The sequence below is a fragment of the Manis javanica genome, chromosome 14 (genome assembly GCF_040802235.1).
Source record: "Manis javanica isolate MJ-LG chromosome 14, MJ_LKY, whole genome shotgun sequence".
In the NCBI taxonomy this organism is placed as follows: Eukaryota; Metazoa; Chordata; class Mammalia; order Pholidota; family Manidae; genus Manis; species Manis javanica.
Genome location: NC_133169.1, coordinates 41,019,881 through 41,043,672, shown reverse-complemented (window position 1 = coordinate 41,043,672; position 23,792 = coordinate 41,019,881). Strand labels below are relative to the sequence as shown.

The 23,792-nt window shown below is 35.8% G+C and overlaps 1 protein-coding gene and 1 pseudogene across 1 annotated transcript; both read left to right on the top strand.

Annotated features, from left to right (window-relative positions):
• Positions 1-288: 288 nt before the first annotated feature.
• On the top strand, positions 289-1,233 carry LOC108392031 (olfactory receptor 2AJ1-like). Its single transcript, XM_036994752.2, has one exon. The coding sequence runs from the start codon at positions 289-291 to the stop codon at positions 1,231-1,233; it is 945 nt and encodes a 314-aa protein (XP_036850647.2).
• Positions 1,234-10,686: 9,453 nt separating this feature from the next.
• LOC108396254 (olfactory receptor 2T8-like) lies at positions 10,687-11,627 on the top strand (annotated as a pseudogene).
• Positions 11,628-23,792: the final 12,165 nt, after the last annotated feature.

The window sequence follows — 23,792 nt, the reverse complement described above, 5'->3', positions numbered from 1 at the left end:
AGTTTGATTTCTGGTGGGATGGGATGGCAATAAATAATAAAGATGAGTCATAGATTTATTTTTTGACATGCTAAAGGGTAAAAAAGTGATCAACAAAAAATTTAAAGAAAACAGTACAATTAAAAGAGAATTCTTTCAAGTTGATTGCAAAATATACATCCCTAAATCTCATTTTATATCCAGATTTATGTAATTAAAATTGAGACACATACTAGTTTTTCTTTCTTAATACTTAACATATGTACATATTTTTTTCGTTTCTTTTTAGGTGAAGTAGAGGAATTAATTATGGGACATGAGAATCACACTTTCAGCAGTGACTTCATTCTTTTGGGGCTCTTCACGTCTTCTCAAACAAGCCTAGCTTTCTACTCCTTCATATTCATCATTTTCCTGATGACTATAGCAGAGAACACAGTCATGATCCTCCTGATCCACAGGGACTCGCACCTCCACACTCCAATGTATTTCCTGCTCAGCCATCTCTCTTTTATGGATATCTTGCACAGCACCAACATTGTTCCCAAAATGCTCATTGACTTTCTGTCTGACAGCAAGACTATTTCATTTGCAGGCTGTGGCTTCCAGATATTTCTGTCCATCTCCCTCCTGGGGGGTGAGTGCTTTCTCCTGGGAGCAATGTCCTATGATCGCTATGTGGCCATCTGTCACCCACTGCGCTATCCCATTCTTATGAATGAGTCTCTCATCGTTTTCTTGGCTGGAGGATCCTGGATTGTCGGGACTCTCAATTCTATTATTCACACAATTTATGTCCTCCACTTCCCCTTCTGTGGCTCAAGGGCCATTGATCACTTTTTCTGTGAAGTCCCTGCCATGTTGAGGTTGTCCTGTGTGGACACAACACACTATGAACAAGGGGTTTATGTCAGCAGTATACTTTTCCTGCTTGTCCCTTTCTCCTTGATCTCTGCTTCATATGTCCAAGTTCTCCATACTGTCCTCCAAATGAAATCATCAGAGGCACGGAAAAAGTCATTTTCCACCTGTTTTTTCCACATGATTGTAGTCATAATGTACTATGGGCCATGTATTTTCACATATATGAGACCTAAGTCATACCACACTCCAGGGCAGGATAAGTTCCTGGCTATATTCTACACCATCCTTACACCCACACTGAACCCCATCATCTATAGCTTTAGGAATAAAGATATACTGGAGGCAATGAAAATTGTGCTGAAAAGTAATTTCCTCAATAAAAATTATTAGAAAAATGCTTGAAATGTGTGTTGTTTGTTTATAGATTCAACAGTTAGAAGATACTCAGTAATAGATTCTCTTGAGAAAAAAATCAAGTTTTCTACTCTCCCAGTGTGGAAATATGTGGGTAATTACAAAGCCTACTAAATCAAACATGTTGATTTTATCAAAACAACATTTCAAAAAAATTTATGGTTCCCTCTGATGAAACTATTATAATTATACATGGCACATAGAAAAAATAAAAGTTTAACTAATACTTCCAACTCCCTCCCACTAAAATTGTAAGAATTTGAAAGAATTATCTTAGTAATAAACATGTTTCCATAAAATGTGTATAATTTTTCAAAACAATGAAATTGTCTGCAAGGATGCAGAATACCTTAGCAGGTAACTCTGATATCAATGTATCTAGCCATATTAATATAATTATTTTTATATTGGAGGGAATACTGCATCCATTTTATATAATTGAATTGTATTTATATAATTAGTTACAATTATTTTATATTGGAGGGACTACTGTATCCATCAGGATGTCTACAATGAGGACAACTGAGCACAGATGAAACAGGTAATTCGCTGAGTTGTGTAAGTATGGGTGTCATATCAGACTAGAGGCTGTCCAAAGGCTGTAATCATATGAACAGATATTTTCTAAGGAACAAGGTACTAAATAACTCCTAAGATTTTCTTTGTTTGTTATTGTTTGTTTTCTTGTTCTTTTTAAAATGAGAAATGGAAAAAGGAGATCAGAGCTATATTGTTATTAATAGAGTGATTGCTATGTCCTAGTAACCTTCTTTCTCTCTATATATGAGAAATGTAATTTTTAGGGGTCACTCATTTTCCCCAAGTAAATATGGAAGGTAACATTGTTGTTTTGAGGGCTGACAAAATATGAACTTCCTGAGATATTCTCATATACTTGAATAACTCTACATTTAAGTTATCTTTAAGGTCTCCACTAATACTTAGCATCTTTCCTAGCATTGCCCCTTGACACTTGCTTGCACCACCTTCCCACCCTTTTCCTTTTTGCCAGTTTTGCTAGGTCTACATGTGCTCCTCCTTAATTACTGTATGCCTAGGCATATCTCTGTGCTTATACCATAATTTGTCTAGTCCCCTCAATGTGGATTTCTTGAGGGAAGTGATTACACAAATATATTTTTATTTCAGGGACTTAACAAACTTCTTAGGCCCTTTTTTTGGTATCTAATGAATTATTGCAACAAAATTAATGAATGAAAAAGTGGATAACTGAGTAAGGTTTTCTGTGAATAGCAGAGAACTATAAAGCAAAACCTGATTTATCTGAAAAATGAAACTTGAAGTCACAGTTTCAGATTATTTTTGCATCATGGCAATCCTGCTTTGCTCTTGGTCTTCAGTTTATAAAATGCTAACCCTCTGAGTTTACTGGACTTTAAGTGAAAAAAGTGCTAACATGACTCTTCAACACCAAAAAACAAATAATCTGATTAAAATGTGGCTGGATGACCTGAATAGGTGGTTTTGCAAAGCAGACACACAGAAGACCAAGAGCACTTGAAAAGATGCACAGCATCTCTAATCATCAGGGAAATGCAAATCAAAGCCACAGTGAGATATCAACTCACACCAGTCAGAATGTTTAATATCAACAAGACAAGAAACAGCAAGTGTTGGCGAGGATGCGGGGGAGAGCAAACCCTGCCACCCTGTGGGCAGGATTCCAAATTATTGTTCCCACTCTGGACAGAAGTGTGCAGGTTTTTTAAAAAATAAAATGTAGAAATATCAGATGGCCCAGAAATTCCTCTGCTGGTAATTTACTTAAACAAAATCACTAATATTCAAAGATATATGTAGTCCATTATTTATCACAGTATTATTTACAAAAGTCAAAATATAGAAAAAACCTTAATGTTCATCAATAGATGAATGATTTTTAAAAAATGGTGTACATATAACCAGTGGAATATTACTCAGCCATGAAAAAGGAATAGGATTGTGCCATTTATAATAATGTGGATGGACCTAAAGATTATTATGTTAAATGAAACAAGTCAGTCATAGAAAGACAAATATATCATTTCTCCTGTATGTAGATTCTAAAAAAAAAAAAAAAGCAGAGCAGAAATGGACTCAAAGGCAAAGAAAACAGACTGGATGCTACCATAGGGGAGCTGTTTTGGTGAGATTGGTGAGAGGAAAAGTGCAAACACAGTCTTAATATGTCTTAAAGAAAGCTATCTGACATAGTTATTCATCTAATAATTTATCTTTATGACATATTTGTTTAAACTACCTTTTTATGTTTGATTAAATGTAACAAATATAATGATGATATCTTATATTTGTTTTACTTGTTTGTATAATCCAAAAGAGTTTAAATGTGGAGGTAAAGATACTTCCTAGAAACCATGTTTGGAGACTCACAATGTTTTCCATGTGGTGGAGCAACAGGCCTTTCCCTCTGTGGGATGAGGAGCTGGGGGTGAGGAGACTGCCCTCTGCCTGGGAGGAGGCCAGCCCTACTCAGGGGCATGTGGTTGGGGGAGGACGGTCACATGGGCAAAGAGCCTGTCTGTATTAAGAGGCTGATTTAAAATTTTTCTCTCTCTGGTATTTTGGGTTTTGTTTATTTCTTTATGAGTCTTTAATAGAGATTGGTCATGCTGGGCTGTGGATAAAAATTTTAAGGATTTAGTCCATATTAGGGCAAATTAGTGAAGTAGATGTGTCTGTCCCTGAATCCTTCTTTGCTTATACAGAATGATAATTTTTAAAATTCAATAATAATAGCAACAGTAGTCCTCATTAAAACTAATAATTTTATGTCCTCATTAAAACTAATAATGCATGCTGCATTCCTAGCAATACTGTGAGTTATTTGCCTGTATTAACTGAATATGTTCTCAAACATTACCCTTAGAATAAACACTATCCTGAGAGCCAATAAAATGGTGAGTAAATCTCAGAGAAAAGGAATTAACATATTCCTGGTACTTCTATTCAGACAGAGCAAGCCATCCTCTCTGGGCAGCCCTCTACCACCACACTGCACTTCTGCTCCTTAGCTCAGTGAATGGAACCCTGAAGACATGGTGCCATTTTTAAACCACAACATTATTGTACATTTTAGTTTTATCATAACTACCCTATGTAGATATTTGTGTTTGTACATATACACTTAAAATAGTTTATCACACAATGTCAAGTGAAAATAACAAAAACAACAAAATGATAAGCATTGCTATAAGCTAGTGAGTGGACCTAATTAGCAAGGCAGATTTGAAGATAAAGATATTTGAGGCAATGTTAAGCATTAGTGGGACTCAATTATTTTTTTTTAAATTTGGTTTCTGGATGCCAAAATGTGTATGTTTCCATCTAAAACTGATATTCCTGATTTTATGAATGGAGGTTTTTGGTTTTGGTTTTCCTGAGGAAGTGGTTATAAGGTATGTTATAGTAAATTTAGAAAAGTGTTTCAAATTAAGATTATCATTGAGCACAATGAAGATACATTTGTTAATGGAATAAGCCAAGAATTTCATGTCCCATTAAGTACATGCTTTAATAAGCCTCTACATCTTTCCTCCAAAATCTAATGTACATCACATTCCCTGTAATTTTTTAAGGTCTATAAAATTATCACTTATTCCTATAGCTTTCAATACTGTTTTCCAAGTAGAACAATGTGGTCAACACAACCATTTACTGAAATACTGCTATTCTCAACCTCTTAACCATGTTGCAGATTACAGTTATCTTTTACACATATGTCTCTAAACACCATTTTATACATGTCAGATTTGTCATAACCTTGTCTATCATGTTACTGCAATTTCTTTTCATAATTTAGCAAAATTATGTTATCTCATAAAATTATTTTAAGTAATGACCAGTTAAAATTCATTTGCTATAATTTTCCTAAATACATCTTTTAGCAATAGAGTAAGATTAAGTGTCAAACTATTATCTATTGCCTCTCTATAAACCTGGTCATATTTAAAATGGTTGCATTTGTGTTATATCTGTACACTTTCAGAAGTATGAGTTCCATTGCCATATCATACATATGATTCCATTGCCATATCAATCCTCTCAAGATATTTAAAAAATAAATATTAACACAAAACATCTTGAGTAACATAATTCCTCTAATTTTCTTAATTATTTTGTACACACTATATATCATTTTAATATTGATAATGTGAAGTCTAATAGTTATGCATTTTTTAAATAAAAGAAATGACAGAAATTCTAATAGGTAAAAATTTTTCTTGTTTTTCATTTAAAAATGTATTTTTGACTGTTTTCTTCTAAGAGTTTTATGGTTTCATGTATTACATTTAGGTTTTAATCCATTTTGAGTTTACTTTTGCATGTGGAGTTAGACAGCAATCCAGTTTAATTCTCTTGCATGTAGCTGTCCAGTTTACCCATCACCATTTATTGAAGAGACTGTCATTTACCCATTGCATATTCAGGTTCCTTTGTCATATATTAATTGAACATATATGTGTGGGTTTATTTATGGGCTCTCTATTCTGTTCCATTAATCTATGGTTCTAAGTCTTCTCACTGTACCATACTGTTTTCTTTACTGAGCTTTGTAGTATACTTTGACATCAGGGCCTATAATACCCAAGCTTTGTTCTTTTTTCTAAAGATTTCTATGGCTATTCAGGGTCTTATGCAATTCCATGTGAATTTTACGATTCTTAACTGTAGTTCATTGAAAAATGCCATTGGTATTTTGATAGAGATTGCACTGAAACTCTAATATGCTTTGATCTCTCTATGAAGGGAATTATCAGGGAATGCCATAAGAGAATTCCTGCATACCTATTTTTATCTCAGTCTATGTCCTCAAAAATCAACACATGTGTCCCCTTCTGGTGGGGAGAGCACCTGCAGTGTTATATTTATTTCCCTTGTTTGCTGCCTATTTATCTGTGGCCTTTTGCCTCTGTGGCCTGGCCACATCTAAGCACCTGATATTTGGGCTTTTCCACAAAGCCTGTCTTTGTTAATTTAAAGTACTACATCCTCACATACATTGAGGACCAGGGTGCAACAAAACATCTCATTTTGCTAAAATAGGAGTGAAATATAATCTCTATTTGGTTTTCCTAAATTATACCCACATACTTAAAAATATTGCTAAATCAACCTCAATTTAAGCATCTGGCTTCACTGCAGTCTGTTTGCTGACAGAGTTTGGAGGATCAGGCCCCTTTCTCCTCTGATTTGAAGCTTATGTGATCTTCATTCTCAGGCCCCCTGAGAACTTAGAGTGTTTGAGCTGCATTGTACAGGCACATCCTCCATTTGAGAGTGGCGATCTGTGCTACAACAGCATAGTTCTGGCACATATATGACTGCAGGCATAACAGTATTTAGGAAAGATGAAGTTTATTCAAAGTTATTGTTACACTCTTGATGAAGTTCTTATTTGAAACCTGATATACTACCTGTGCATGGTGTATGAAGTTTGCTTAGCTAGAAGCCTGGGGTTTTGCACAAGAAATAATTCTTGCTGACTTATGTGGACTTTCCTCAGGTGGCCAATTGTGTTCCAAACCAGGGTAAGATTTGCCACTTCAATAGGATCCAACATCCACAGGCAGAATTGTAACTAAAATCTCAGATGTGCCTCTTTCTAAACAGACAAAATAACAGTTATTGCAGCTCATCTGGATTAGATAATTCTAATATCTAATGTTTGTACCAAGGCAGCTTTCCTCATCAATTTTTTCATGATTTTATATATATATATATATATGATTTTATATATATGATTTAATCGTGTATATATACATGATTTTAGAGTAGTGGAAGTTGTTACTTAAATTTACTTGTAAACAAGCCAAGGCCACAGGAGTGGTAAAAATGGAGCCAAGAAACAAGGCTTGCCTATAATCTGAAATTATAAATTTCAAATAATAAGAAAATCATGAAAATCTATCCAGATAGAATTAAACTACAAAATGATTGGCACCATAAAATCTGCTATTACTGCATTATCATAGATTTCATTACTTAGATCCAAAGGACTTACTTAGATACAATTCAAAAAACAAAGGGCCTAGATGGCAAACACCATATTTTAATATATAAAATAAAGAGAATTATGCTATTTAGATACAAACAAGTTGAAACTTATAACACAGAAATGCTATCAAATTAAGTTCAAACAAGAAAAAAAATTGAATTCTCCCATGTGCTTCAGCAATTTAATTAGTGTCTTTAACAAAAACTTGTGTTTCAATAACACATCTTAGTCTTTCTTTCTTATCGAAGTTTAAACAAGTATCAGATAAATTTACTCCTTGATGTATTTTCTAATCATCATCCCTTTTCAAGGACATTTATTTACTTTTCCTTTTCCTTGTTAAGTATTTCTATTTTAATGAATAACAGTTTTCTGAAAGGATTTGGGGAAGTATATTGAAGTCCTAGGAAACTCTGGAATATCTCAAAATTAATCATCTTTGTCATCCAAATAGATGCATGCAGCTCAGGTGCATTAATTACATAGTATAATTAACAAAAGGTAGTAAGCCACACCCCTTAATAGATCACTCTAGACTTACATGAACAAGTTGATGCTGTCATATCAGAAGAGCTAATTTAGGAGGTTGCTGCTCAGAGGGGATGCAGATCCAGTGATGTTGGAGGTCATCATTTTTATCATAGGTGAGTAGGTCACATTAACCTATTAATATTTAGTAATTGGTTATGACTTTTGAACTTCAGAAAACCCATCAGTTATACTACTTCCTCTATATAGTTTTACAAAATAAATTCCACATCTGAAGAATGAAAATGTATGTTGCTTGACACAGTCATCAGGTAAAAATCTTGTATAAATGATCTATCAATTCAGTCAAATAAATGATTTAGCTATTCTTATTTTACTTTTTACAGAACATATTGATTAATCTTCCCAATCTTTTGGAAAAATATTAATCGTTTTAATGTTAAGTGAGGGCAAGAGAGGTTAGAAAAAAATATACAAAAGTAAATTATATGCAATTTTCTAAATGTTCTATGATTTTAGGAGAAAAAGGAGAGGCTCTATTTGTGTCTTCTAGTAGCACTGCAAAAGAGAAGAGTTTGTGATTTAAAGTAGAGATGTCATAATTTTAGTACCATTCTAAATGAAAATCTATGGACACAGAAGAAAATTCCTAGTATTCTGAAGTTATAGTGAAGATGAAAAAGAAAATGTGCATTTTTCAGAGTATTAAATTTTCCTATTCCTGCACTAGATAGTGTCGAGTTATAGTTTCCATCGAATTTCATTTTAGTACTTCATTTGCAAGATGAGTTAATTCCTCATTTAATTTCCCTCACATTTCTTTCCCATAGTCAGTTTGTTAGAAATTTCCCTCAGAATCCTCTTTGTATAAGTTTATAAACATTATAAGTAGTGACAAATTGTTTCACTTATGTAATGTGAACAGGTAAATAGAAATTTTATTGAACATTATCACAGCATAGGAAAATATAACTACCTACCATGCCTTTCATATAATTGAAAGATTACATAATCTAAACACTAGGGAATAACTTAATAAATAAAATGTAGTATATGTTTACAAAGGAATATTATTCAGCCTTAAAAGAGAAAGAAATGCTGGCACATATTAGAACATAGATAAATGTTCAGGACATTATGATGTTACATATAATAAGCCAGTCACACACACACACACACACACACACACACACACACACACAAACTGTATGACTCCACTTACCTGAAGTTCTTAGAGAGACATAAAGTGAAAAAGTTGTTGTCAAGGGCTGGGCAGAAAGGGGAATGGGGAATTATTTAATTGGCAGGCTTTCAATCTGAGAAGATGAACAGAGTCCTGGAAAATGATGTTGGTTATGAATGCACATAAGCATGAAAAAACTTAATGCCCCTTTGCTCAGGGTACAGTAAAATAAGTAAGATGGTAGCAAAAATGAAGTTATGAAACTTTCCCAAAACACTACCATTGCTAAAGTACCTATTGATCTTCAAACTGGTTTAGAGTTGTAACACTTCAACAGTAAGGAAGGTGAGAACAATGAAAAATCAGAAGCCCTTAAAACAGAGAAATGAAGAGCATTTTGAGGTCCTTGAGGAAACTGATACCAAAGGCTATCTTTAGGGAATTTACATAGTTACTAGGGGTACAAACTCTTAGGAGTCCATGTCGTAGACATGACATGCAGATCACAAAGTTTTGGCAAATGCAAAATACATTTGACAGAAAGGAAACGTGTAACTGTGATGTCTAACTTTGAAATAAACACTTAAAATTGTCAAGCAGAATGCTACCAGTACAACGATGATACTCAAGCAACGGAGTTAATTGCACTGCGTTTCTCTGTCCTCACCAGCTTTCTGTGTGGTGCAGCTTTCTGCGCACAGTTGGGGAGAAGGAACGACCACGGAAGATGGGGCCTCCTGCTGCCATGTCACTTCACTGGATTACATCATATCCTTGAGACTGAATTACCACCCCATTGCTGGTCATATTTATTCAACAATGCAGAAAAGTTTCATACCAACATATCAGAAATGAAATTGCCTTTAAATATGTTTATTTTATTGAGACAGAAGAAGAAATTAATTCATCTTGGTGTTGGGAGAACTCAGGAGTTTTATTTTCTCTTCTTTATTCAGAAAATATTGTGTTTCTGTGACTTAGAGGGGAAATAGTGTCATAACACAAGTGCCTTTATGCAGTTAATGAAAGAGTGCATTAAGTATCAGTCTTGCAATTCTGGAAAACATGCTCAGAAGATCATTATGTTTTCAGTGTACAACACAGTAAAGTAAAACTATATGCACTAACAATTCCAAGGGAAGGTATGCGCCCATCTGCAGAGTTAGTCTTTCCAGTTTCCAGACCAGAGACTATATATCTTCTTGTGTGGAAGGAGAAAATGCCTTCCTGAATTAGTCAATGTCAGGAAATACCTGATTTTGGTAGGTTTCAATACATTTTCATATGTCATATATTTGTAACATTCATTATGAAATAATTCATTTTTAATAAGCACATTTATGTTATTCAGCATCTAAGAATATTAACTATGAATGAAACAAGGAAAGTGCAGTATAAATGACAAATTCTGTGAATAATTTCCTTCTGTTCATGTTGCTGTTGGGTAATACAAAGACACAACACATTCTTGCAATTCATCAAGAATCTTTATTTATTATGCAAATTATCAGTAGTAAAGTTCAGAGATAGTTATGTTGTAAAACTTAAATTTGAAAAGTTTTACAACATTGAAATTTATTTTATGTCCAGTTAATTTTTTTTGTAAGTGGCAGATGAAGTATTTGAAAAAGGTTTTATCATTTTCCAACATCTATTGTCAAGAAATATGCAATTCAAAGAGAGGACTGTGAATGATAAAACTGTATCTACTTCTCCATTTACAGCATTACTACAACTTGAAACCATGGAAAACAGGAACGCTACCTCATACTTCATCCTCCTAGGACTCTTTAACCACTCAGGAGCCCACCTGTTTCTCTTTGTGATGACTCTGGCAGTTGCCTTCACCTCCCTCCTGGGCAACGCCCTCGTGATCCTGCTGATTCACCAAGACCCCCGGCTGCACACACCCATGTACTTCCTGCTGAGCCAGCCTCCCTCATGGACATGATGCTGGTCTGCACTATTGTGTCCAAGATGGCTGCTGGCTACATGACAGGGAGAAAGTCCATCTCCCCCACTGGCTGTGGAGTGCAGATCTTCTTCCTCCTCACAGTGGGAGGAGGTGAGTGCTTCTTCTTGGCAGCCATGTCCTATGACCGCTATGTGGCTATTTGCCACCCCCTGAGATACCCCATCCTCATGAGCTGGCAATTATGCCTGAGAATGACCTGGGGGTCCTGGTTCCTGGGGGCAGCTGATGGGCTCGTGCAGGCTGCTGCCACCCTGAGCTTCCCATTTTGCAGGGCTCATGAGATTGACGGTTTCTTCTGTGAGGCGCCCACTCTGGTGCATTTGGCTTGTGCTGACACGTCTGTCTTTGAGTACACCATGTACACCTGCTGTGTGTTAATGCTCCTGGTCCCGCTTTCCCTCATCCTGACCTCCTACAGTCTCATCCTGGCTGCTGTTCCCCAGATGTGTTCTGCAGAAGCCCGCAGAAAGGCTTTTGGCACATGCTCCTCACATTTGGCTGTGGTGCGACTGTTTCACGGAGCTGCCATTTTTTCCTATATGAGACCTAAATCTAATAGGTCAGTTAACCATGACAAGATTGTGTCAGCATTTTATACTATCTTTACCCCTGTGCTGAACCCTCTCATCTACAGTCTGAGGAACAATGAGGTCAAGGGAGCCCTGACAAGGCTTATGGGCCAGTGTCCTGCCTTAAATAATAACTAAGTGAGAGATTCTTAGAGGGAAGTTATTATTGCATTATATCTATAGTTCTTATTTCCCTTTTTCTTTGAAATACAGATGGATCTCCATATATTGGGATTGTCTATTACATTGTCGTCAGAAATAAATTGTGGACTGTTAAAAATCTGTTGATCACATGTACTTATTAAAAAATGTTTCCATACCGTACCTCACAATATTTGTTCACAGAATTAACTAAGTCATCAAGTAATTTTGACATGTAATTGTTGATATTTTCACAACTGAGGTATAATTTGCAAACACCAGAATGCTTACTCCTGAAGCATATCTTCCATCAGTTTTGATAACACCTGTACTCCACACCCTCCAGCCTGAGATCAGACCCAGCCAGAAATGTCCCTGTGCCCTTTTCCAGTGAATCACAACCCCTGCTTTGATTTGTGTCTGTATCCTTTAGTTTGGTCCATCCTAAAATTCCATGCATTTAGAACATATAGTAGGTACTTTGTATGTCTTCTGTCCTCATTGCAAAACTTCATATGTTTCCAAAGATTCCTGCACAATTTTTCTTTCATCAGCAGTCTGCTCCTTTTTACTGTTAATTAATATTCTCTTGTCTGAATATATCACCATTTGTTGCCCAATATTTGTTGATAGACACTTGGGCTATTTTCCAGCTGTAACTATTGTGACTAAAATTGTATTTAGTTTCCTTATATGATATGATTTTATTTCTTTTGGTAGATTAATGACGTTTAATAAACTGTTTTTTACATGGTTGTTCAATTCTGTAATCCCACCAGCAAAGCACATGGATACGTTTTCCCAGTTGATAACAATTGTGAATAATATCAATCTTCTTCATTTTAGCTATGCTATCATAGGTATTCCAACACATTTTTGTTTCAGTTTGAATTTTGCTATGACCAATGATGCCAAGGACTTTTGCATTGCCTCACCACCTCTGTGTGTATTTTCCTTGTGAACTATTTTTATCTTTGAAAAAAGGACATGTAGCTGCTTCCAAAGTAGATACAACTTAGTGGTTCACTTGTAAACAACATATGACAGTCAGAGGATTAATTTAAATAAAATTATATATTAGTTCACTTGGTATTAATGTATTTTCTGAAAAATCTGTTTCCATTCAGTTCTCAAAGATTATTTTCATTAACTGGTTATTTAAGTAATATATGTGTTTCAACACATCCATGGGGCTTGAATTATAAGTTTGTTTTTTAAAAATATACACCATAACAAAATATTCCAATTTGATTTTGTAATCGTGCCATTGAAAATCAGAAAAATTTTTTCCCTAACATGTACTTTTCACCCAACAAGGAAGAACAGAAAATAGGTCACACAATGTAGGACTTGGGTGCTCACAGTACATTTCTTATATTTTACTGGTAAATGATTATATATCCATAATAATTTTCAATCAAGAAATTTTGCACATTTAAAGAGGCTCTTGAATTTGCAAAGTAAAAAATATAAGTATATATTTATTAATATAGCTATATATTTTCTAGTTTGTTTTTGTGTGCTTTCCGAAGACTTAGTGATAAAAATAGAAAATGAACTGTAAGACAATAGTTTAAAAAAATAACGTTTATAAATTATTTTTAATTCTTTTACCTTTGTTACTTTTGTTTACTATTACTCCCATCTTTCACTACTTTTCCTTCCCTTTTTAGCCAGCATCATGGACTGAACAGAGGGGTGACCTAGTGAGGACGGTACCAGGCTGTCCAGGGCAGCCCCAGCTTTGCTGGGTCCGGGGATACTTTCTAAGTAGCACCTACAGACTTCAGAAGAAGGGTGAGTTGAAGAAATTGCCTTCTACCTGACTGCCAGACTTCAGGATCTTTAATAACTAAACACTTTATTCTGTTTACACCTTGTTAGTTCCCCTAAATGTAGTCACACTTTGACCACAGATGATTTCATTAAATATCTTAATTCTATAGTCTCTTTAAGGCACATTAAGTGGATTATGTAAATCTTCACTCAGACTAAAATAAATTTAACATCATAAAAAACTATAACAGCAATATAATGAACATAAAATATCTTTCACTAATTACTCGTCACTTCATTTTGCTTTATATTTTACTTTGTTGTTCACACTGAGGTAGGTTCAATATTCCCATTTTGTTACACAGAGAGAAGGTAATTGGGACAACAATTCATAGTCCACCTTCTCTCAGATGTGAACTCAGTTGTCTGATTTAAAGAGCATGCACTTGGGAAAAGGCAGTTTTAAAAGTAAGACTGGACACCTCACACAAACACAGAACTATGCGGCTTGGCCATCCTTTGCTCTTTCAAAAGAACAAGATGCTGCTAAATGGATTCCTATTTTGTGTGAAACAGATGAAAGTTTGTGAGGAAAATGGTGTTACTTTAGAATATGAGTTCTGACACCAGGACCTCAGGATGTGAAGGTTGGTTAAGCCAGAGACCCTGGGTATGTTGTTTAATCTCTGTTGGCTCTTTGCAGACTTTGATGATAGACACTTAATAACTGTAAGGTGCTAAAGAATGCAAGACACTTAAACTCTTGCTGACATACAAAAATGTTCAATCATGTTTAGCTGTCATAAAAATTATGTGTAAAATAAAGTAAACTGTGTGTCTTTTGAAGTTCATATTCATTCTTTTGTTAATCAATTAGTTGATTCATGAATTTATCAAAAAATGAAAATAAGCAGAATCACTTAGGTAAAGCAAGCCCTTCTCTATCTGCCTCTCTGTAGCATGTGCTCTGTTGGATAAGTAGGTTCATTCATTGAATCTGAAGCACCCAGGAGACCCTCAATGCCCAGCAAATGACAGCCACCAAGAGGCCTTCCCTGGGGCGTCTGTCTGGCGGAAGAGGCAGGCCACCTGCTCTTCCTTTAGCAGACGCTGTGTCCTCCGGTCCTGAAGAGCTGGGAATAACATCTACTACACAGAGAGGATGTGATGGGGAAAGGGCCAGAGAAGGAGGACTCTTATATTCTTCAATCAGTAGAAAAATGAGCTTTACTCTTATAACAAAAGAAGAAATCCATGTTTAACTTTACATAGTAAATATAAAACCGTTCCCTTCTCCCTGTGACACAGTAATCTTTGCTGCACCCTGAGGAATGCCTGGACCACGTGAGCACCCCCCTCCCTCTACACAGTGGTTTTCTCATCTTCCCTCCAATTCCTTCTCCAGCTATCCCCTGGGTTCACGACTCCCCATGTCACCCTTTTAAAGGGCGACTATTTCGTCTCTGCAAAGCCACAGGCAACAGAATTTCACAGTGGCAGGTACTTCCCCGCTTCTCCTTGTCGCCCCAAACCATCTGTTCCACTCCTCGCTTCAAACTCTCAGCTACTTTGAAGCAAATTCCTGGATGGAGGCACCACCCCACCCCATGCTTCTCAGATTCTCTTTAAAAAGTGACATTGACATTGAAGCAGATGCCTGAATGGTGGGCATCCTCCAGGAAGGGTTTTTCTGAAGCTTCTGAGGCACCAGTAAGCCCCGTGTACTAGATACGGAAAGATTCAACAATGTGGCCCTGGCCTGCATAGTGCGAAGGGACACAGCTCATGGGGGGAGAGCGGAAGACTCCGTGGGGATGTCGAGGGCCGAGTCAGGAAGGGCCGAGTGGTTCTCACCAGGCTGAAGAGAGCATGTCTGCACCCGGGCAGGTCAGCTGTCAGTCAGATACGATGACCTGACAGGACACCCAGGTCTGAGCAAAAAGAGAGTCGAGAAAGAAATGTCTAAAGAGAGCAAGGAAGTGTCCAAGGAAGGAGAAGTTTGCAGGAAACCAGAGATTGTTAGACCTCAAACCATCAGAGTCGGTGAGGGAGACTATGGGTGTGGCAAGGATGTAAGAAAGAGGAGGCCATGTAAACATAAATTCTTCAGTTTCACTATAAATAGGAACCAGTAATAATAAGATTTAATATTTTAATGTAAATATAATGGTATGCACATAGAATATTGTAATACTTTGAGTTTATTTCATAAAATCCAGAGTTATACATTTTTAATAAGACATGCTGGAATTACAGTTGGCCCATTTCCCCAAAATTTATGATTTAATAGAAATTCTGAGAAAAGCAAAAATTCACCACAGAGCCCCCTCCTGTCTTTCTCTTCCCAAATCAGTTTTTGGAACAGTTTAGTGAGATATTTTTCATAAATATTCCCACATTGTAATGATCACTAGTAAATTGCCAGGAGGCTCACAGCTTTCTGTTCCTGTGTCCCTGAGGCTGGTTCCCCACACAGCAACTCCAGGAAGAATGCAGGACCACGCAGCATCCCGTGAAGATGCTAACTGGCAGGATGAAAGAATAAGAAGGGTATCTGTCTCCACTTCCAGCACCCTTCTGTTGGCATTGTCCGAAATTCACTGCTTGGCCACACTGCCCTGGCTTCAGTAACTATGAAGTGTGGGATTTTACATGGGTGGTACTGAACCCATGCAGGTGTGTGCAATTGAAGAGGAGGGTAGAATGGATGTTTTGGAGCCAGCATGATCTAAAAGGGGCACAGTGCAGGGTGCACAGTACCATGAGAAGGAATAACCCATGAGAGGCATGCATGCTGGCCAAGTAAAGAGGAGAAGGTGATTGTTAAGGAATTCAGGATAATTTTCTAATTGGAGGGTGCATGAATGGTGGCTCCCACTTCAGGGATTTACTGGGGCCGTTCAGCACTGGGCATCATACATTTCATGTCACTATGAAACACTATAAGCATGACTCCATAAAACCAAATGGTAAAAAGTAGCAGAGGTTAAATCACCTTGCAAGGATTCCTTATGATGCAGTGACTCAAAAAGTCAAAAAGGCTAAGAATTATAACATCAAAGGCCAGTATACAATGAACTCACGGGAAACTGCTGATTGATTCCACAATAAGGAGCATTCCTGCATCATTGCACATGCACCCGTGTGTGAGTGTCTGCGTGAGGAAGCCAAGCAAACGTTCATTCAACAGAGTGTCTTCTTCCCCAGAGACTCCAAGAGAAGTTTTCCCTGCCAGGGACACACAGTGCACCTCTGATGAACCTCAGGGACTTGCAGTTTGCTTTACTCAGTTATATTCTCTTCTATCCTGAATATTACCCTCTTTCTTTCTACCTCTGTTTCTCTCTCTAGTATAGCAGCTTAAAATATACTTTAAATTATCATAATAATAACAATAAAGTACTGGTAGAAATAAAATATAGTCATGATACAAAACTAATCATAATCAGAAAACATAAGAATGTACATGTCTTTTAAAATGGGTTATTTTACTTTTTTTGGCCCTTTCCCAGAAGTGAAAATACTGGGTCACATGGTATTTCAACATTTAGTTTTATATTTTTGATAATCTTTCCATTTATTGGTGGTCAGAAAACTGAATTACTGTTTTCATATACTGCACCACTTTGATGTATGTGTGTGTATATATATATATTTATATATATATATGTATATATATAAATATATATATGTATATGTGTGTATGTGTGTGTGTTTGTGTACTTATCTGCTTATATTGAGGGGTAAGTCATACATGCTGAGTTTGCATAACATAACACAGTTAACAGTTAATGATTATCCACATGTAAACAATATCATTAAGCACCAATGATTCCCTGTATAAAAGATTAATAAAATATAATTAAATTTCTTTAAGGTAATAAAACAGGCCAAAGTAAATTTTTGTATATTGACTGTTGATTCTGACTGAATTTTGTTTTTGTTTTTGAACATTTAAATCTAGGTGATGTTTCAAATTACAAACATAGATCATGCTAGTGCTTTTACAGCATTTGACTTCTTATTATGTGGGAAAGACCCAGAGACAATACTTTTAATTTTCTTTATGCTTTATCTGAATGAAAAATGATAAAACAAATTGAATTCTGTGGACAATTCATTTATTCATGTATTCAACCGATATTGAGCAACTGCCAGGTAGCCAGCACTGTTCTAGCCATTTGGCTAGTCCAGGATATAAAACAAAAGCCCAATATGAAGTTTAAATGCTCGTGGCTACAATGACAACAGACTGTAAATGTGCTTCATAAGTTTATTATTATTTCACCTAGAAGGTGGAAACTGATTGCACAGAAATGAAGAGAGCCCGGTAGGGAGGACCAGGACATTTAGGGAGTGGGTGATGGTACTGAGATGGTAAATGCTCAGGGATAGGCTTGCTGGGTAAGGTGCGTTTTGAGACAAGACTGAAGCTGAGTAAAGAATATGGAAATGAAGACTGAGACATTACAGGGAGTTAAGGTCACTCAATATACTGGACATCATCAGCCTACTGTAACAAATAAATGCCCATAAAAACAAATTTATATGTCATTTTTGGGAAAAAAAGCTTATTCAGTTCCTATGCTTATTTTTTAATCAGCTTGTTGGCTTTTTTGCTGTTGAGCTGTATTAGTTCTTCATATGCTCTGAATATTAATCACTTAACAGATATACATGGCTTGCAAATATGTTCTCCCATTCCTCAGGTTGCCTTTTAATTTTGTTGATTTTCTCTTGTGCTGTGCACAAGCTTTTCAGTTTGATATAGTCAGACACTTATTTTTGCTTTTGAAGTTTGTGCTTTTGGTGTCCTGCCTAGGAAGTACTGACAGAGCCGAAAGTTTTTCCCTAATGTTTTCTTCTTAGGATTTTATTGTTTATTATGTTTAAATCAGTAATCCATATTGAGTTTAGTGTGTGACTGGTATAATGTAGGGGTCTAATTTCATTCTTCTACATGGAGTTATTAAGTTTTCCCAACACAATTTATTGAAGACAATTTCCGTTACCCATTGAGTATTCTTGGAACACTTGTCAGATATAAGTTGACCACATATGTCATGTATGTGAGGGTTTTTTTCTGGACTCTTAATTCTGTTCCATTGATCATTATATCTGTTTTTATTATGCCAGTGTCATATTGTTTTGATTACTATAGCTTTGTACTATATGTTGATACCAGAAAACATGATGCCTTCATTTTTGTTCTTCTTTCTCAAATTTGCTTTGGATATTTGGAGTCCCTTGCAGCTCAATATAAATTTTAGGATTTTTTTCTATCTCTATGAAAAATGCCATGGGAATTTGAGGGATTTCCTTGACTTTAGAGTGTTATGTGTAAGACAGAGATTTGATACTATTAAATCTTCCAATTCATGAATATGGGATATCTTTCCATTTCTTTGCATCTCCAGTTTTTTTGACCAAACTCTTATAGTCAAGGGAATGTAAATACAGTAGGGAATATAGTGAATAATATTGTAATACCTTTGCATGTTGGCCCTTATTGTAGGGAGCATTAAAAAATGTAAATAACTGTAGAATCACCATGTTGTACACCTGAAACCCATATAATATTCTTTGTAAACTATACTTCAGTAAGAAATAATATACAGAGGTTTCACTGCCTTAAAAATATTCAGTGTTCTACCTGTTCATCCCTCCCACCTCCCCAATCTCTTTCTCCATAGCTTTACCTTTTCTTTGGTGTCATATAGTTGGAATAATACAGTATGTGGCCTTTTCAGATTGCCTTCTCTCACTTAGTAATATTCAGTTAAGTCCATCCTTTTTTTTTCTTGGCTTCATAACTCATTTCTTTTTCAGTGCAGAATAATATTCCATTGTCTGGAAGTACCATGGCTTATTAAGGCATTTGCCTACTGAAGGACATCTTGGTTGCTTTCAGGTTTCGGCAGTTATGAATAGAGCTGCTGGAAACATCTGTGTGAGATATTTTGTGGGCATAAGTTTCCAACTCCTTTGGGTAAATAACAAGGAGTGTCATAGGTATATTGCATAGTAAGTGTTTGGTTAAAAAAAAAAAAGCCAAATTCTCTTTCAAAGTGGCTGTAACATTTTGCATTCCTACTAGCCCTGAATTAATAGTTCCTATTTTTCCACACCCTGGCCTGCATTTTGTATTATCAATGTTCTAGATTTTGGACTTTCTAATAGATAAGTGGTGGCATCTTATTTTCTTCTCACTTACACTTTCCTGATGACACGTATTGTGGAACACTTTTCCACATGCCTATTTGCCAACTGCGTATCTTCTTGGGCATGGTGACTGTCAATGTGTCTGCCCATTTTTTAAATCACAGTGTGTGTTTTCTTATTGGTGACTTTAAGAGTTCTTTAATATATTTTGGGTAACAGCTGCAGCTTTTGCTGTGGCTTATTTTCTTATTCCCTTGACACAGCCATGCACAGAGCAGAAGTTTTCAATGTTAATGAAGCCCAACTTTCTCATTATTTCTTTCATGGATCATGCCTCTGGTATTGTATCTAAGTCATCAAAATATCAAGGGTGGCTAGGTTTTCCTGTATGTTTTCTTTCAGGAATTTATTGTTTCTGTGATTAACATTTAAGTCTGTGATCCATTTTTAGTTAGTGTTTGAAAAGTGTGCAGTGCTTCTGTCTAGATTATTTTTCTTACATGTGAATGCTCATTAGCTCCTCCACCATTTGTTGAAAAGATTATCTTTTTCATTGTATTGACTTTACTCTTTCATCAAAGATCAATTCAGTATATTTGTATAGGTCCATTTTTTTATTGTTTGCACAGAGTTACTTGCCTATCCTTTTCTGAACGCCTCTTTGTTCCGATTACTACAGCTTTATAGCAAGTCCTGAAGCTGAGTAGTATCAGTCCAACTCTTTTCTTCTCCAATACTTTGTGGACTCCTCTGGATCTTTTACTTCTCCTTGAAAGCTTTAGAATCAGTTTGCCTTTCATTACAACCTGCAGTATTTTTCTAATTTTTATTCTTTGTATATTTTAGCTAGGCTCCAACCTTAAGAGTTTAATCTAGTTCATTTCCTTTGAACATTTTAATGCAGAAATATTAGTAGCTACTTCCCTCAATTCCTTTAGGTTTCTACTGAAATGTTATTATAATAGAAAATACATCCCCATTCTTCAAGTATAAACCAGTTATTGCCTTATCACCATACTCTATTTTTTAACTTTTCCTTTCACAGAATGGTACCATGTGTTTATGTGTGCTTCTATTTTTGAAAGCATATACCTTAAAAGCTCCTGTTTTATAACTGACAAATAGTTGATGCCTGTATTATATTTGTGGAATAAATAAAAGGCACTTACATAGATTAGATTATTAACATTGTTTGCTCTATCCCTTAAGACTGCATTAGCCGTGTACCTTGGATGATACAATGTGGATGAAGTGGCAGTACGATAGCTCCACCTAATACTGTAGACCCCTATCAGGGAGATCTGGAACCACCACCATGAGATGTGCATGCCCTGAGGAACATCTGGCCACTCAGCTGGTTTAAGGAGATTAAGAGACACATGGAACCAACCTGAATTCAAATCTGACAAACCTGTAGAGTTTTGTGAAATAAATGCTTATCGTTTTATGTTTCTGAAATTGTTGACTGTCTTGTGTGCATCAGTATAATAAAAATAGGAAAAACCTGACTCATATGGATACATAATACAGAGTCCAAATGCAGACCTCACCATGTATGAAATATCACATTGTTCAAGCAATACAAACAGTACACTTGCTATCAAGGGAGAAGATTATCTTCCATGCACCTGAGTAGTGGGATACTCTATTTAATTCACTGTGATGACTTACTCTGGCAAATGGAGTCTAAATAAAATGAAGGATTCCACATCCAGAAAAAAATCTTTACAAGCCACCACCTAGTCACACTGCTAGTCCTGTGTCATGAGAGTGGTGACTCAGTAGGGGCTATTGAGCTTCCAACACAGGAAGCAGGAATAAAGATACAGAGCGAAGGTGCATTTGATGCACACAGTAGGTGCTATCGATGAGAACTATCCCCACACTGTGATACACTGAGGTTTGGAAATTGTAAGCCAATTAATAGACAGATCAAGGCCACTTCCAGGGGTTTGAACATACCACTGGGTGAATAACAGTAATCCCATTCTCCATGATTATCTCAGGAACATGCACATGACAAGGCTTTGTCCTGTCTGCTCAGATGTTATCTGGGGAGGTTTCTGATAAAGAAGTTCTTCTACTACTCTGATAGCTTCTTAAGTTGCAGTCTGCAGAAACTGTGAATTGTGCATGTGAAACCTGGAAAAGCTGTGCATGTTTTTCCAGCCATACTATCTATATTTGCACTGAAACTTATAGAAGTAGAGAAAAAAGTTAAGGAAATTTATGAATGCTTTTGTCAATCCACTGAATTAAACCATATGCTATACCTGCACCACCAAACATTCTGTAATCATAACACAAGTTTGATTTAAAATTTTAATTATTAGGATGGAAAGAAAATTTAACTGATTCACTAATAATGAGATTATATGCTACTTCTACTTTTTTTGGAAATACAGTTGGTGTACAATATTTTATTGGTCTCAAGTACACAACATAGTGATTTGACAGCAATTTTTGCTGTTAAATGCTTATGCAAAGTAGTGTATTTACTATCTCTCAACATATAAAGAAGTCACATAATTATTGATTATAGGCTCTACTCTCATCCCAGGCCATTTGCAACAGAATGCATGGGCACAGAGGGTGTCATGTTCTGAGAAATAAACTAGTCAGAGGATAGCAAATACTGTATGATTTAACTTACAGGTGGAACCTAAACAAAACAAATCAAGCCAAATGAACAAAAATAGCACTAGGCTCAGGCACTGAGAAGTAACTGGTGGTCACGATGGTGGAGGGACTGGGATGGGTGGGTGAAAGATGTGTGGAGATTAAAGGGGCTATTGTTGTTTCTGACAATGATTTCCAACCATTTACAATATATATGTATTCAGTATAATTCATAATTGAAAGTACCTAGATAAAATATTGATTTTCTCCACAAAGCATGGCCCTAGAACAAAATATCATGGATGTGCCCCGTGAATAATATTGCTTTTGAAAGACTTCTTCAGATATCTATTACCTCTTTATACTTCACTCAGTTTTAAATATATCTCTGTCATAGCGTATATTAATTATTTCTTCACTTTAGCATGGAGGTAACTAAGATTTTTATTCATTGTTAGAACTGGACCTTATTTATGATAATATAAAGGAACATGCATATATCTAAAACTTATTCCTCCAGTAACTGTTTACTACATTTTAATTGAAGACCTTATTATTCTATGTGTATCATATGTGATATTTCAAATTGACTTTACTGACTTTTTATCAGTGTCTTTTAAATGATCCAACTGTGATTTTTGGTAACTTTTGTATACAGCTTTCATCAAGCTAATTGCATAATAAAATTGAATACTAGTCAAACTTTAAGACTGTTTAGCCCCCCCTTATTTCTCACAAAATGGCTCATTCAATCTCTAAATTTATACAAATTATTGTGTTAATAATTGTAAATACATTTCATTCCCCCATGTTTTACCCAAATCATATTAGACTCCTGACATTGTATTTCATTCCCTTGGGAACACAAGAGTCATTTCTCATCATCTCTATTAAGGATGATGAAAACCCCTTGGAAGACAATTCTCAAATGATGCAATGATCAAAGGGGAATAAAATCCCCATGTTTACACATTCCCGGGTTTAAATTATTTTGTTTAGTACTTATTTCCTGGTGCCATATACAAGCAAATGCACATAGAAGATATTCCTTATTTAAATGTCTATTTAGCATAAACATTTCACTTGCATTCCAGTGCCAGGAGCTAAAATTGCATTTGTCTAGTTACGTGGTCTTTGTGAACAAACCATTAATCACTAGGCAGGTAAGTAGCTATAAATGTGGGTATTTCTGCACGTGCAATTTCAAATTTGTAACTATGGGACTTCTCAATGCTTCAGTTTCAAACATATATCACTGTCTGAAATGTGAGAGAAACTGCTGCTTCCAAGATCTTGCAAATAATATAATTTGGTTGCATGGACAGCACATCTTCCTAACTTGGTTGTATCTACAAAATACAACCAAACTAATAATTTTCATTTAATTACCACAGTATCAATGAGGGGATAAATTCAGCCTTCTTTCTATACATATGTTTGATTTTTCAGCTTTTTACATTCTTGTTACAAGTGGGCAATTTCCTCCAAATAATGATGCAACGATAACATCTTCGTTGTGAAAGATTGTACCATTAATGTGGTTAACCGTTATCTAGAAATTCCCATGAAACGATCATTTTATGAAAGGCAATGCCAAATGATTGT

Coding starts and splice junctions, on each gene's coding strand:
- LOC108392031 (XM_036994752.2), top strand. CDS start 289: ATGGGACATGAGAATCACACTTTCAGCAGTGACTTCATTCTTTTGGGG.